The sequence below is a fragment of the Chiloscyllium plagiosum genome, chromosome 27 (assembly GCF_004010195.1).
Source record: "Chiloscyllium plagiosum isolate BGI_BamShark_2017 chromosome 27, ASM401019v2, whole genome shotgun sequence".
Lineage (NCBI taxonomy): Eukaryota > Metazoa > Chordata > Chondrichthyes > Orectolobiformes > Hemiscylliidae > Chiloscyllium > Chiloscyllium plagiosum.
The window spans coordinates 31,635,675-31,652,632 of NC_057736.1; the positions used below are offsets into that span (position 1 = coordinate 31,635,675).

The 16,958-nt window shown below is 39.8% G+C and overlaps 1 protein-coding gene across 7 annotated transcripts in view; it reads left to right on the plus strand.

Moving 5' to 3' along the window:
• Window positions 1-16,958, plus strand: part of zmym4.1 (zinc finger MYM-type containing 4, tandem duplicate 1) — a 207,780-nt gene that overhangs the window by 96,193 nt on the left and 94,629 nt on the right. For all 7 annotated transcript variants that reach the window (XM_043717850.1, XM_043717848.1, XM_043717849.1 and 4 more), the window contains one exon: window positions 9,732-9,792. In XM_043717850.1, the coding sequence (XP_043573785.1) occupies window positions 9,732-9,792 (61 nt within the window). The remainder of the gene's footprint in view (window positions 1-9,731; window positions 9,793-16,958) is intronic.

Genomic DNA, 16,958 nt, shown 5'->3' on the forward strand with positions numbered 1-16,958 from the left:
ATATCCCTCTAAACCCTTCTTATTCATACACCCATCCAGCTGCCTTTTAAATGCTGTAATTGTACCAGCCTCCACCACTTCCTCTGGCAGCTGATTTCATACATGCAGCACCCTTTGTGTGAAAATGTTGCCCCTTGGCTCCCTTTTAAATCTCCCCCCCTGTTTTAAAAAATTCTCAAGGTCAGGTTCGTAGGAGAGTAGTCTGACACAGAACAAAATATGCCCTCTAGTTCTGGAGTCCCCCACCCCAAGTAAAAGACCTTATCTATTTATTCTATCGTTGCCCCTCAAGATTTTATAAACCTGTGTAAGGTCAGCATTCTGCCTCCAACACTACCAGGAATAATAGCCCTACCTATTCAGCCTCTCCTAAGAACTAAAACCCTCCAGTCCTGGCAACATCCTTTTAAATGTTTTCTGTACCTTCTCACATTTAACAACAACCTTGCTATAGAAGGATGACCATAATTGTCTACAATATTCTAAAGGTGGCCTCACCAATGCCCTGTACAGCCTCAACATGACATCTGAACTCCTATATTCAGTGTTCTGACCAATGAAGGCAACCATGCCCAATGCCACCTTCATGACCCTGTCTCCTGCTACCACTTTCAAAGAACTATGCACCTACACCCCCAGGTCTGCTTGTTTGGCAACACTTCCTAGGGCCATATCACTAACTGTATAAGTCCTACCCTAGTTTGCCTTATCAAAATGCAACACCTCACATTTATCTAAATTACACTCCATCTGCCACTCCTTGGTCCATTGGCACATCTGATCAAGGTCCCATTATACTCCACAATAATCTTCGCAGTTCTGGGGAAAGGGTTGCTCGAGCCAATACGTTAACTGATTTCTCTCCACAGATGTTGCCAGACTTGCTGAGCTTTTCCAGCAATTTCTATTTTTGTTTCTGATTTACGGCATGTGAAGTTCTTTCAGTTTTTAATCTTTATCACTCTCAATTGCACCACCTAATTTGGTGTCATCTGCCAACTCACTAACCATACTTCCTACATTTGCATCCAAATCGTTAATGTAAATGACAAAAAGCAGTGGAGTCAGCATTGATCCTTGTAGCACATTGCTGGTCACAAGCCTCCACTCCAAAAAGTAACCCTGTAAAACCACTCTGTCTCCTATTTTCTCACCAGTTTTGTATCCAATTGGCTAACTCCCCCAAATCCATGTCATCTAACCTTATTAACTAGTCTACCATGCGGAACCTTGACAAATGCTTTGCTGACATCCTTGTAGACAATGTCTGCTGCTTTGCCTTCATCTGTCGTCTTTGTCACCTCTTCATAAAAAACCAAACTCAAGTTAGTGTGACCTGATTTCCCATTTTAGTTATCATACTCTTTTGATTTTGGGGTCATCACATTATTCTGATGTAACTGGTGAGCCATGTGGCTTACTACTTTTGGCAAAATAGTATTCATAAAAAAAAATACAAGTTACTCGCTCTACTGAGATCAGAGCAAATAGTTTGGAGCTAGAGATGCATGAGGGCCATTCTTGGTTGACACTTAATACTCTGGTCAACAGACAGACAATTTACTTATAAACAGTGACAAAGCTTGTAAATTATATTCCTGAACAAGCTGAATGTGACCTAATTTTTGGCTTTGAAGAAACTGCAAAGCTAAGCAGCTTACTGATTTACTCAAGATAGTTGTTTGCTATTTCATTTTGGATTATCTCCTGCCAATACACTGGCACAGAAGGAAGTTGTCGCTACTGACATCATTCTGTGCTTAGAACTGGAAGCTGTTGCTGACTTCACCCATACATGCGTGCTGTGTAACAATGCAAGGAATGCACGGCGTCCTTTTAGCATAGCTGTCCTTCTGGCTCCCTGATCAGTGTCCAGTTCATATACCTCACTTGCTACCCTCCAAGCGTTCAGTGTAGGGCAATGAACAAATCTTGTTTCCAAGAAATGAATTAATTTAAAACATTTGGAAAACATTAATTTTATTGCACTTACTCTTTGCAGGCATCCACTGAAGTGTCTATAACAGCACAGGCATTGTAACTGCATGGTTGTGAGTCTATCCCCTACAGTTGCATTGGCAGTAAACATACTCAAGTCCATTTCTGACGGTTTTGTTCTGTTCCTGCATTCCATGGTACCCATTGTAAATGTGGGGTTATAGGGATAAGGGAGAGGGTCTGGGCGGGGGATACTCTTTGGAGGGTCTGAGTAGGCTTGATGGATGGAATGGCCTGTTTTCCATTGCAGGGATTCTATGATTTCATAATTTTGTAAACTTACATAGGTTTGGCCTTACATAGTGTTTGAATCCTTGGCACTGGTTGTTTTCTAAAAGCAGAGATTTGTTTTCCTGCATCTGGACTTGAGTAATTTCACAACTGTAAGATCTATCATGCTCTGGAGTTATGATTCTTGTTTGTAGTTGGAACTTTGTGATGTGTAAGTTTAAAAAAAAACTTAGGAAGAATGTTTGTTTAGATTTTGTATAACAAACCTTTTAACATCTGATGTTTAACATCTGTCTCTATCACTATTTCAGGTGATGAGTTCCCCAGTCATTCACCACCCTTTTGAATAAAATGATTAATCACATACTGTCCTTTAGACCTGCTACCGATAACTTTAAATGTATTGTCCCTGGTTGACCTCTCTCCAAAGGCCATTAGTTCCTTCACTTCAACTCTGTCTAGCTTTATTATAATTTTATGCAACATCAATAAAATCTCTCTCAGCCTCTGTTTCAGAGAAAACCGCCTCGGCTAACCAGTCTTACCTTGTAGCTAAAATTTACCATTCTTGGCAATGTCTAGTCTCCTTTGAGCCACCTCCGAGCAGTCACAACTTTATTGTATGAGATATTATCGAAGAAAGAACAGCACAAGAACGGTTCTTTCGTCTGTACCAATACATGATGCCTTTCTAAACTAGCTCTCTTTTTCCTGCCTATTCATCTATCAGTCAAGATGCCTGTTAAGCACAGCTGTTAGTTCCGCCTCCGCCACCACCTCTGGCAGCACTTGCCACCCTCTGTATAAAAAAAAAACTTGCCTCTCTCATCTCCTTTAAACGTACCCCCTTTACCTATGTCGCCTGAAATTTTCATTTCTACCAAGGGGGAAAAAACTTCAGTTATCCATTCTGCCCATGTCTTTCTTGGGTGGCACAGTGGTTAGCACTGCTGCCTCATAGCCCTGCAGAGCTGGGTTCAGTTTCACTCTCAGGAAGCTATCTGGGTGGAGTTTGCACGTTCTCCCTGTGTCTTGAATGGGTTTCCTTCGGGTGCTCTGGTTTCCTCTTACAGTCCAGAGATGTGCAGGTTAGGTGGATTGGCCATGGTAAATGTGGGGTTAAGGGGCTAGCTTAGCGGAGCGAGTTGGGTGGAATGCTCATCGGATGGACTGAATGGGCTGAATGACCTGCTTCCCACTTGTAGAGATTCTGTGATTTCATAATTTTGTAAACTTACATGGCTTTGGTCTTAAAAGAGTTTGAATCCATGGCACTAGTTGGTTTCTAAAGGCAGAGATTTGTGATTTTCCTGCTTCTACTCTTTTATAATTTCAGGACTGAAAGATGTATCATGCTCGAGAGTTATGAGTCTAGGATCAACAATGGTCTTAGGAATTCACCTGATGTCTTTAGGTGTGGAGGGGCAAGCTGTGCTGCTCATCCAGAAGGACATCACAAACAACACATCGTTCAATGAAACTGTCAAAGTGAAAGCTTTGGTTAAATTCTTTTTGAAATCCATCTTTTGCATGGGAAGGAGGGTGGGAAAGAGCTCAGTTTGCGAGATGCTGTTGTGTGGATCAGGTAACGTCAATTCCCATTCTCATTGAGGTTGACTCTGCACCTGGTCTCTTAGCCTAACTATAGTAAAATCTCAGCTATTATCTGCAGTTGAGTGAATGATTACCAAGGACCCACCTTCAGAGAAAGAACAATCTTTTACTGAATGTTGAGGGCAATTTTAATGGCCTTGGATTTAAGATTGTTCAAGTTAATGCAAATCTGGGTTGGAACTATCCTCTCTGTTACACAATCAACTTAATGGGGAACTATCAAAGATATGTTTTTTATTCATTTATGAGAATTGTAATGAACTGGTTGAAGTTCTTTTACAAACCTATTACTAACATTTGAAAATAAATAAAAGCCACAGTGACTTACTTTGAAAATAACATTTTAGTCTTTCTAAATAACAGGTCAAATTGAGGGTTTTGGCATGGTTTGGTGCGGCAGTCTTGACAAGTTACCCTTTTCAGATCTAGTTGTGACGTAGTGGTCCATTTTCACTCTAGTCCTTGCTCCAGCCCTAAAAATATAAGAAGAGATGAGATAGGCTGTCATAAATATACCCAAAGAGGAACTACGGTCCGTCATTCTGCCCTTATCACCTGTCTGGTGAATGTCTAAAGATTTTTCTCCCCCTTACCCAGTTTCTAAAATTTGATCTGATTTTGTTCGAAAAATGCAGTTCTTGACACCAGTCATAGCTTGTCTGTTACTGATTATCTCTTCATCCCTGTTATGGAGTATAAATAGCATTCAGAATTAATGTTCGCTATTCCTGTAATTATCATGTTGTTCTGCAAAGTCTGTTCTCGAGTCACCCTTCCTCGAGACTGATTTAGCCAAAATTTGTAATTTTTCCTTCTAACTCAGTTCTCTGACACATGGAATAGCCCTTGTTGTCCTTCTTTGGATGATTTCCAGATTTTGAATGCATTTCTTGATTAATACTATAGCATAGCACTCAAGGTACAGGCCAGTCAGGGTACTGCAGGCTGTTAGCATGGTCATCTTTGATCAGTTTGTTTCTGGTGCAACCTGGGGATCAACTGTGAACCTTGTGTATTAATGACTTTGAAATAGAAGATTTAGTTTTGACTCATTTGGGATGTCCTACAAATAGCAAGTCTGCTATTGTGATGAGCTTATTTCTGCATCTCCTGGTTCATACTTCAGCTGTTAAATTCTTAATGAATTAACACAAAAGAGAAATCTACTATTTTAAGGTTGGAAAAATCAGCTACTCGCATGTTTTAGAAATATTTAATCGGACAGTCTATGATCCTGATGCTGATCCAAAATCTACATGACCTTCACTGTTCCACATTCCACAGAAGTCGCTTTCTCTAATAATGCTAATACTTTGGTGGCAGCATTTAAACACTGCAACAATACAATTGAACAACAGTTGATTTGTATTTTGGTCTTTACCAGCTTAGGTTTGGCAATGGGGTACCTGGTTTCAAACAGTGGCCGTTCTAATTACTAATGTTTTCCATATGTGACCTCTTTGATTAAGTTGCAGTGACAATTCATGTAAAAGTAATAAAAGCTAGAAACCTTTTTTTGAATCAGAAGTACAGATTTTTATTGGATCTTAATATCCTGAAAGCTTTTAAAGGAACTTAGTCATAAATTGGGATCATCCAATGACAGCGCTTCCCAAATTGTATTCCAATGTGATCCCATTTTAACGCTTAAAAACACCATAAATAACACAGTAACAAAGCAATATTCTCATAAGCAATATATTATTAAATTTGAATGTATTAAATTGTCATATTAATCTCAATCTTTCTATTGAATTTGTAAAAATATCATTGGTTTATTTATTCTTGTAGGTTTCTGCTAACCTCTCTGTATTCATCACTTATCAATCTCTCCTGAACAATTGAAGCATTTTAATCAACTTGCTCAATCTGACTTTGTCAGTGCATCACAGTGATTGCTTTCTTTTTACACAGATTTCAAAATGAAACTTAATTTGTTTTAACTTTAATCCATATTATGTGTTTATTTTCTACTAGTTATTTAATCAAACCATCATTATAACCCAATAAAGTTCACAGCAGCATATGGTAGTGAATGACAATATGTAGTTGTCAACCTGTGACTATCCTGATTGAGATGAGGTAGCAGCATTGATGGGAAATCAAATATTTGTACCATGGTCTTTTTTTCTTTCATGGGCTGTGGGGATCACTGGCAAGACCAGATGTTGTTATCCATCCCTAATTGCCCTTGAGAAGATGCTGCTAAGCCACCTCCATGATCTGCAGTCCATCTAGTGGTATAGGTACACTGAAACTGGTGGGGAGCAACTTTCACAATTTGGGTCCAGCAACAATGTCGGAATAGCAATCGAGTTCCAAGTCAGGATGATGTGTGGCTTAGAGGGAAATCTGTGGTTTTCTTATGTATCTGCTGACCTTGTCCTAGGTTGCAGGGATTGAGAATTTGGAAGGTGCAGCCGAAGGAGTCTTAGTGAGTTGCTGCGCTTTAACGTATATTGTACATGCTGCTGCCAATTTGCAATGAATGAATGATTAATTTGGATATTTATGCAGCTGCCTTTTCCTGTTAGTTTTGTAATTGTCCACTACTGTTTGCAAGCGTATGTTTTGTAATTGTCCACTACTGTTTGCAAGCATATATATCAGTGCTTAGATGTCACAGCTTCTACTAGATATTGCTGTTATGAATTCTTCAGTTTGACACCTAATTTCTAAGCTTGTTTGGTGCTGCTCCTCGCATACTGTCTTCGCTGAATCAGCAGTAATTGTGGAGTGATAGATGTGCTGAATCATCAGATCACCCATTATGGTTATTCAGAAAACAATCATATGCTGCTGCTGATGTTTGAGCTTCTAAATTTGTTCTGATCTGATGTATCTAGTGGTAGAGCCACATATGCTGAGGGCTATCCTCTGTGACTTGGTTTTCACAAGGACTGTAGTCACTTCTGTCCAAACTGCCAGACAGTTGCATCTGCAACTGAAAGATTGGTGAGGTCAAGGTCTGGAAGGTTTTTTGCTCCATTTGGTTCTGTCAGCACTTAGTACTGATCCAGTCAAGGAGTAATGTCTTTTAAGCCTTAGTCAGCCAGATCAGTAATGGTGCTACCAAGATTGATCGACATTAAATGCCCCCACCCAGAGTGCATCCCATGCCTTTTTCACTATGATACTTCTGAGTGTTATTTAACATGAATGGGTACTGATTCATAAGCTGAGAGAGGTGGTAATCAGTTCGAGATTTCCTTACCTGTGATTGACCTGATTCTGAGGAACTTCATGCGATCTGGTATCGATGTTGTGCACACCCAGGGCAGCTCCTTCCTGACCATGTACATTGCTGGTGCCCCTGCTGATGTGCCAGTTTTTGTCCATGATTTAGAGACACCGGTGTTGGACTGGGGTGTGTAAAGTTAAAAATGACGCAACACCAGGCTATAGTCCAACAAGGTTTTGGAAGCACTAGCGTTTGGAGCGCTGCTCTTTCATCCGGTGGTTGTGGAGAATAAGATTGTAAGGCACAGACTATAGAGCAGAAGTTTACAGTGTGATATATCTAAAATTATATATTGAAAATGTCTCTCATCTTTTAGAATGACCATGTTGGTTTCAATTCTTTCATGTGTAAATCACAAAACTTTTTTTTAAAAGTTACATTCTCACGTGAACTTTAACAATTGGTGTCATGTTAGCCTAGATAATGCACTGAAGGTGCTAGCTGCCCTGTGCTAGGCTGTCTGTGCCATAATGGTCAGACTGATTCTAATCTAAAAGATGGATTTATAGAAGCTTACATGCAGTTTTTGAGCAAAGTAAAATGTAATTCTGCAAGTACAAATTCATCCCACAAACTTGTGTATTTGTGAGGTGGGGGGTGGTGGGGAAGGAGGAGGGCGTAATGAGTGTCTGTGAGAGAGTGAGAGTATGTGTGAGCATATGAGAGAGGGTCTGCATGTGTGTGGGAGTGAGAGACACACACGCGCACACACACACTTATTTCTGTATAAGTTTGTGGGGTGAATTTTAAAACTTTTGCAATTTACATATGAAAGAACTGAAACCAACATGATCATTCTAAAAGATGAGAGACTTAACAAACAATCCAGGTCCTTTTCAATATATAATTTCTTACATCACACTGTAAACGTTTGCTATAAATTCTGTGTCTTACAGTCTTATTCTCCACAACCGCCTGATGAAGGAGTAGCACTCTGAAAGCTCGTGCTTCCAAATAAAACTGTTGGACTATAACCTGCTGTTTTGTGGTTCTAGACTTTGTCCAAGTATGTTAAATCTAGTGTTGGGGGATATTGGTTACAATGTGAATTTTTTTTGTCTGTGGTTGTGTCAGGCTGTTGCTTAATTAGTCTGTTGCACAGCTTTCCCAATTATGGCACAATCCTCCAAAAAAGGCGGCTTTGGACGGTACATAGGACTGAACATTGTGTTGCTCTTTGTGGTGCCTAGTTGATGTCAGGTGGTTCATCTGGTTTTATTCCTTTTTGACTTTTCTGTTGTGACTTGGTTTATCTGAGCACAATTCAAAGTCAACTACGTTGCTGTGGTTTTGGAGTCATGTGTAGGTCTCACCAAGATGGCACAGCAGATTTCCTTGCCTCATAGATATTAGTTAACCTGATAGACTTTTGAAAGGATCAGTGACAGTTCAGTAATGTGCCATGAAACTATACTTCTATTCCAGATTTTTGTTAATTCATTGAATTTAAATTCCTCTTGCTGATAATGCATATTATCAGACAATGGCTCCTGGATTCTTGGTGTAGTGATATTACAACAATTCCAGTATCTTCCTTGACTGTGGTTTCTTCATATTACAATAGGTGTTTAGTTGTGTTTTATTTTAGAATTGAGTTTCTATTCTGCCTTCGAACTGCCCTAAGAAACAGGACTACTTATTTTTTCTTAAACAGAAATTCTTAAACTGCCTTTGATAATTATATTTCTGTGGATCCAGTTATGCTTTTGCGTGGTATGGTACGTTGCAAAATCAGAACATTGACTTGCAGTTTGCTGTAGGTTTGAATAAACTTGAACTGATGGAGGTGAGAATGTGTATATGGTATGAGCAGATAGGGAAGAGTTAAGTTTTCAGTTTTGTGAAACAAGAGGTTCAGCTGAGCATGACTCACATCAGATAAGAGCTTGCAGTTAACAATTGGGTGCTGGAGACAAGGGTAATGGGTTAACAAGGTGGAAAAGCAGTCATTATGTAGAGCCATTTAACCAAATTCAAAGAATTCAGTATGTAAGGTCAGTTTAACAAGATGAAAAGTATTCATTATGGGAAGCCAGTTGAGGTTAAGAACATTTATTATATAACAGCAGATGGCTTAATCTTTGTTATTGACACTTGCTGATTGTAACGGTCACCCAATCAATATGTATGTTGCCTTATCTGGATGCTCGTCCCTATAAAATGACTATATAATTCATTAAGAAATTGTTGTTCCAGAGAAGACCGAGAACTCATGTCTCTGTACGCATGGGCGATTGTTCTTCCTCCCTCGTGGACCTTGAATAAAGATGAAGGAGGTAAAACTATACAGTGTCTCTGAGCGTTTACTTCGACTGAGTGGTTAACAGCACAAAACATAAACGCTTAATAACCAGAGTATAATTTATAGAACAGAGTAAAATAGCAAGTTTTCAAAAGATTTATAGTTCAGGTTGAGGTTCTGGATGTAGGTTTGCTCGCTGAACTGGAAGGTGCGTTTTCATGAAAATAAACCTTTCAGCTCAGCAAGCAAACCTACATCCAGAACATATTAAAATAACTAAGCATGATAACCTTCAGGCGGATCATTTCTCCAGGTGGAAGTGGAACTACATATGAGTGCAGTTTTATACTGTGATTATATATCAGACATTTCACTCGAGTATTTTTGTAACTTTTCTTCTTCCAGGATGATGAATATCTTGGCAATGCTCCTTCTCCTGGTGCATGGGAAGAAGATGGTGATGCTAGTAAGTGCCTCTTTAAACTTAATATTGAAAACATACTATTAACTTTTACCAACGCTCAAGAATGTTTGTTAATTGTGGTGATCCTGTAATAAGATTAATGCGTCAACAGGTCACTGCAGAACTGGTCACCATTTGTCAAACGAAACAGAGTTGCAGAACTATTACAGTGACGAAGAAGGCCATTCTGCCCACAGCAAACATTGGTAAACATGAGTTGGCGAAGCTGAAAGTAACGATACCATAAACACTCTTAGCAGAATGCTGATTTGGTAGTAAGGAGAGAACACTTGTGAAAGATTTGTGTGATGGCCTCTACAACAAGTTTTTGTTTTGTTTTTCTCTGGTTTGAAACTGAGAAATGAAGTTAAGAATTGACCTTTGAATAACAACTTGTTTTAAAAGTGAAGAGGACAAAGATGTTTTCTGTTGGCAACTGGCATGGAAAGATAATACAATTACTGATGTAACAACACTGTAGATACATTGGCACTCAGCTGTAGTGGTGCTTCGGGCTGACAGCTGAGGGATGTTGAATTGGTCAATCACCCAGTTCTGACTGGGTTTTGGATAGAGGAAATGCGATTTTTGGAAACTTTCAGAGATGGTACTATTTTGTTTTGCTCCCTCTTGTTTCTTTCCAATTAGCAAATTGTTGCATGTTCTGAGAAAAGAATCCCAGATTGTGAGAAATAAGTAAATATTTTGACCAGTCTGCTGAGGATGTTTGTCATTACTGGTGGCTTTGGAATTAAAGTGTACAGTTCTAGAGCCTGTGAACAACCCATTATTCAGTGATTTCACAAAGGTCTGGTAACAGTCATTGGAAACTGTTTATTTTACTGGCAAATTACAATTCCATTTTTTTGTCTGTGTGGGAATGGGGGTTCTGATTCAAGAAAATTAGGTTTTAAGTCATAAATATTAATTCCATTATCTTTTATTTATCTGTTCTGTTAAAGTTACATTAATAATTTATTAATTTTTGTTTAAGTTATAAGCTTAGTGTCCAAGATCTGTTATTTGCAAAGTCTAGTTCGGAGTATTTGGCAGTTCGGAAGATCATAGAATGTTTTAATTTCATTTGTGTTGCGAATACAGTGTTAGTGAGTCCGATTTTATTGCTATCCCTGTGTTGGAACAGACTGTAGAAATTGATATAGCACTAGTGTATCAATGGTTGGTTGTCTTGAGTTATTGTAAGTAGTTAGTCCAGAGGACATTTGGCTGCTCAAGGGATTTGTAACGTGAAAATTCTACTCCAGGAGATGACCCATGTGTTTTTGGAAATGTTTTCTTTTTGTTGCCATATCCCTTTAAGACCAAAATAAGCTGGAGTGTATTCCAAAAGTAGGTTGATTGGTTTGCTGATTGACATCATCAAGTTTCAAGAATTACCCGTGGAAGCTAAGGTTGTCATGGAGTGAACAGCTAAAAATCAAAGAGTAATTAGACAACCAATTATTAGTTGGGTTTGGTCAGACTGTAGTTTTTGTTGGTCAGTTCAGTAAAGTGAGAATTTGTGTAAAGAATCAACTCGCTATAAGAAACCCAAACATATAAATAGAAAGCAGGAATCATCAGCAGTGCTTCGCCCAGAGGCCCACTGAAGATGTTACCTAGCAGGGTGACAAAATGTTTGAAATGAACCTTCCAGCTCAGCGAGCAAACCTACATCCAGAACCTTAACCTGAGCTACAAATCTTCTCAAAACAGAAACAGCTCTCTGTTCTTTCTGATGGAACGGTTTTCTGTTTGGCAGCCTCGCAATCGATGCTCGGATTGAGGCAGTATTCTGGGAATAGAGCAGAGACTATTTAGAGTAGGAAGCAAAAAAACAGGATAAAGTGGAATGGGCAGGATTTCGTTGCTACTTGTTCTAAAACCAATGTGAAGAGGCGGGCGAAGGGAGTCTGGGAATTCTGAGCTACCAGCATAGTCACGATCTGAACAGGAGAATTTTTCAAGGCATGCACCTTGGTAGGTAACTGTGTCTGGATACTTCAAATTGAATATTCTCATGTGACTCAAGGTTTAAACAATTGGATGGGAAGTAAGAAATCCTCCAAAATGGAGACCAAATTGGAAAGACCATGAGGTGGCTTTGGTCTGATGCTTGTGCGTCAAGTACTGTATGTAGAATCATGGAAACACGGAAACAGACCTGCCGGTCCAACTCGTCCATGCCGAACAGATATCTTAAACTAATCTAGTCCCGTTTGCCAGCACCAAACCCATAGCCCTTTAAAACCCTTCCTATTCATATGCCCATCCAAATGCCTTTTAAATGTTGTAATTGTACCAGCCGCCGACACGTCCTCTGGCAGCTCATTCCATACACTCACCATCCTCTGTGTGAAAATGTTATCCCTTGGGTCCCTTTTACATCTTTCTCCTCTCAACCTAAACCCTGTAGTTCTGGACTTCCCCCAACCCAGGGAAAAGACATTGTCTATTTACCCTATCCATGCCCCTAATGATTTTTTAAAGCTCTATAAGGTTACCTCTCAGCCTTTAATGCTCCAGGGAAAACCACTCCAGTCTATTCAGACACACTCTATAGCTTTATAAACCACTGTGAGCCCCTTGATTAGATCCTAGTCTGTAACTTGCTCCCAGAATTTTTACCTATATCAGAAACAGTCTGTATTGATTAGTTGAAGTGAAGCTTGTCTCTTTGAAATACCCTTTGCCTGTTAATGTTTGAATTACGTTAGTTTCTGAATGCGGAAGTTTTAAGAAATTTTTTTGTTGACATTGGGATTCTTCCTCTTTTTGTATGTTAGTGGTCTCGATGGGTATTGTAATGGTGAAATTGGCAATTTTTTTGATTTGGTGGCTGGGAAATTGAGGCAGTTAGGATATTTTGGATGATGGGCATTTAAGACCTGCGAAGATCAACTGGGGACAAACTAGTATGAGTGGTTGCAATAAGACAAAGCCTTTCGGAAAATGACATTAGACCTTCTGGTTCAGATATTTGCTGAGAAGAAACATTCTTGTTATAGTTTGTACTTGGCAGCAATTAAATCTGAAGCTGCAACAATGCAGCTTGATTTGCTTTCCTGAAAGAAACAAAAACATGAGAAGGAGGGGAAGCTGTTGGAGAACCATCCAAAATTGGCAAAATTTATGAATGAATGCTTGGACCTATTTCTGAACAGTCTGCATAAAGTCTTGCCAATGGTGCTGAAGGAGTTTAGTGGATGTCGGCATAGAATTTGATTGAATGGTTTTTGTTGGCTGCGACTCTGTTACTTTTTAAAGCAAAACATAAATTGCAGTCTGGTATTCTGAAGACTGTTTTGAGATATTTTAATTGGTATGGTACCATACGTTACCAGTATTTGGTACCATTCTGCTGTCTTTTGACACCATGCTTCTGTTTCTGTGACATTTTGTAATTTCTAAATTGGAGTAACCTCACCCATATTGTAGAGTTACACAGCACGGAAACAGACCCTTATGGCCTAACTTGTCCATGCTGAACAAGTTTCCCAAACTAAACAAGTCTCACCTGCCTGCGTTTGGCCCATATCCCTCAAAAACTTTCCTATTCACGTATCTATCCAAATGACTTTTAAATGTTGTAACTGTGCCTTCATCTACCACTTCCTCTGGCAGTTCATTCCACATATGAATCACTCTGTGCAAAAATGTTGCTCCTCAAGTCCCATTTAAATCTTTCTCCTCTAACTTTAAAAATATGCCCCCTAGTTTTGAATTCCTCCACCCTCTGAAAAAGATCTTTGCTATTCACCTTATCTATGCCCCTCATGATTTTTATAAATCTCTGTGGTTAGCCCTCAACCTCCTGTGCTCCAGTGAAAAAATCCCAGCCTCTCCTTATAACTCATACCCTCCAGTCCTGGCAACTTCCTGGTAAATTTTTTCTAAACTGTCTCCAATTTAATAATATGCCTCCTATAGCAGAGGGGACCAGAACTGTACACATTACTCCAAAAGTGGCCTCACCAACATCCTATACAACCTCAACATGGTGCCTCAACTCTTAAACTGAGCGTGTTCAATGCCCTCTTATTAAACACCCTGTCTACCTGTGACAGGATGAATGCAACCTGTCTTGTTGCCTGACTAATTGCCTTGGACAACTTAAAGTCTGGGTTTTAGTTTAGAAAATTGATTCCTTATGTGAACAAAACCTATAAATATAAGATTGTGAATGTTATAGCCTTTTTTATTTCCTATTTCTTGTAAATTTCTAATTTAAAACTTTGTCATCATCATTGTCATATTTAACTAAATTGGAACTAATAGAGAGCAAACTTCTTTTAAAACTTGGTCGTCATTTAAATGCTTTGGCTTCTCATCCTGCCATTATATTTTCACTATTAACACCCAATATCTCAAAGCATCCATCCTTGGGTTTCTTCTGCAACATCATCTGAAAATTTGGCGTCAAGTTCCTCTTGACAGTATCCAGTTCTACTTCTCACAGCCCTTGCGGTTCCTATATGTCTGTCTTTGCTTTTGACATTCTGTCCCTTGATCACATGCCACTTGCTTTCAGGTAAATATTAGGAACAGTGAAGACATTGTCTTTGAGCCTTGCTGCAACCTTCATACCAATGTTTGCTATAAGCTGAATGATTGCATGGCATCCTAAAGTACCCTAAGCAGGCTGTTGCAGTTCAACCCCTTTAAGTTACTGGGCATTCTTGATGGCACTAAAAAAACGCTCAATTTAAGAGTTGAGGCACCATGTTGAGGTTGTGCATTTAAGTAAATCACCTAAGCATTTAGAAAGAAAATAGATGCAATGTTGCTTCATACCCTCTGTTCTGATTCTGACTCCATTCTTGTCCACTAAGCAACAGCCAACCTAAATGATTATGCCACTACCATCATAGATTTCTTACTAAGTGTGCAGAAGACTGCATGCAGAAGAAGTTAATCTGATGGTTCCTCAACTGGAAACCGTGGATGTACTGGGAGATCCACTCCCTACTGAAGTCCAGGTCTTAGGAGTACAAGTTGGACAACCCTGATCTATACAGGAAATCCAGGTACAACTTTCATAAGGTCATCGGAGATGCCAAAAGACGATACCAATTTAAGTTTGAGACCCAGACGAACCACACGGCCACCCGTCATTTGTGGCAAGGCATACACAACATAATGGACCATAAAGCGAAGTCAAACAGAATCATGGGCAACCATACGTTCTCCGTTCACTTTGAACAGGAGGTTGTGAAATGATGTTACCTATTCCAACAGCCTCGGATACACCTGTACCCACAGTCACCGCTGCAGATTTAGATCAGCCTTCTTGAGGGTGAACCCATGGAAAGCAGCTAGTCCAGATAGAGTCCCCGGTTGTGCAATTGGATCTTATGAAGACCAGCAGAAGGGAGTATTTGCAGACACCTTTAACCTCTCCTCACCATGATCTGAAGTTCTCTCTAGCATCCAAGAAGAGCATCATCATTCTGATGCCAAGCAAAACCATTCAGGGTGCCTAAATGACTACTGCCCGGTCCTGTGACCTCCATAACTATGAAGTGCTTCAAGAGGTTACTCATGGTTCACATGAACTCCAGCCTACCAAATTGCCTGGGTCCTTTGCAGTTCGCCTACTGGTGCAGTAGGTCCATGGCAGACATCACCTCCTCGGCCCTTCACTCATTCCTGGAACATTTGGATAACAAAGATACCTGTGTCAGGCTTCTACTTAGTGACTACACTTCTATGTTCAGCACCATAAGTCAGCCAAACACGCCTCTAAATTCTGAGACCTAAGTTTGGCTCCCCCCTCTGTATAACTGGATCCTCGGCTTCTTGTCTGATAGACTGTGATCAGTAAGAATAGGTGACAACAACTCCTCTACCATAATCCTTAACGCCAATGCCCTGCAAGACTGTGTACTCAGCCTCCTGCTATACTCCTTATGCACTCAAGTGTGGCCAAATTCTGCCCCAACTTCATTTACAAGTTTGCCACTTTGTAGGTCGTATTTCAAACAATGCCGAGACAGAATACCAGTCAGAGATTGAGCGCTTAGCGGCATTGTGTAAAAACAGTCTCTCTATCAATGTTCGCAAAACAAATGAGCTGATCATTGACTTCATGAAGAGGAGTGGAGGGCTTGCCCCATCTGCATCAGTGGTGCTGAGGTGGAAATGGTGGAGAGCTTCAATTTCCTGGGAGTGAGGATCACCAAAAATCTGTCCTGACCCATCCATGTGAATATGATGGTCAAGAAAGCACAACAACATCTCCCCTTAGGAGGCTAAGGGAAAGTTGGCATGTCCACAAGAGCTCTCAGCAATACACCACAGAAAGCTCCAAGGCTGCAAGAAACTACAGAGTTGTGAACTCAGCCCAGTCAATCCATAAATCAGCCTTCCATCCATTGACTCTATCTATATTTCCAGCTGCCTCAGGAAAGCAACCAATATTATCAAAGACCTCTTCCACCTACCCTACTCTCTCCTACCCTCTTTCATCGAGTAGAAAATATAAAAGTTTGAATACGCATATGAATAATTGAAGAGCAGCTATTTTCCCCTATTATCAGACTTATGAATGAACTCTCAAATATTGATGTCTCTCTCTGCACCATTTCTGTGGCTATAGCACTGTATTCTCCTATTCTGATGCAATTTGTATGGTGCAGTCTGTCTGCATAGACTGCAAAACAACACTTTTCACTGTGTCTCTGTACATGTGACAACTGTAAATCAACCACTACTTCATGTTGGAGCTGACTTTTCATAACCTCAGTATCCTATTTGGCTCTGAGCTGAGGTTATAACAGTAAGTAATGTGAACCTCACAATATAGTTTACTTTTGATTTTTGCTGGCAATTACTTTCATAATACATGCAAACCTGAGCTGTCTGTTTTGTTGTAAAGTTATATTACCCAAAACATTGACTCCTGATGAGACAGTTGTGTATATATCTTGGGCAACACAGCCAGTTCTTCTGCTTTGCAGCAACAGTGCTGCATTTGCAAAGAATAAGCTGCTTGTGTGGAGATGCCAAGTTTGCAACATTTTCAGTGAAAGGTCACATGACATAATTTATGGGTGAATGAAAAGATATTGAATTTGAATAGAAAATCAGAGAGAATGCCCTGGGGCAACAACTTTTTTTCCCTTTCTCTTTTCTCTGAAACCCCTCTTATCAAAATCTTGAAAGTTGTA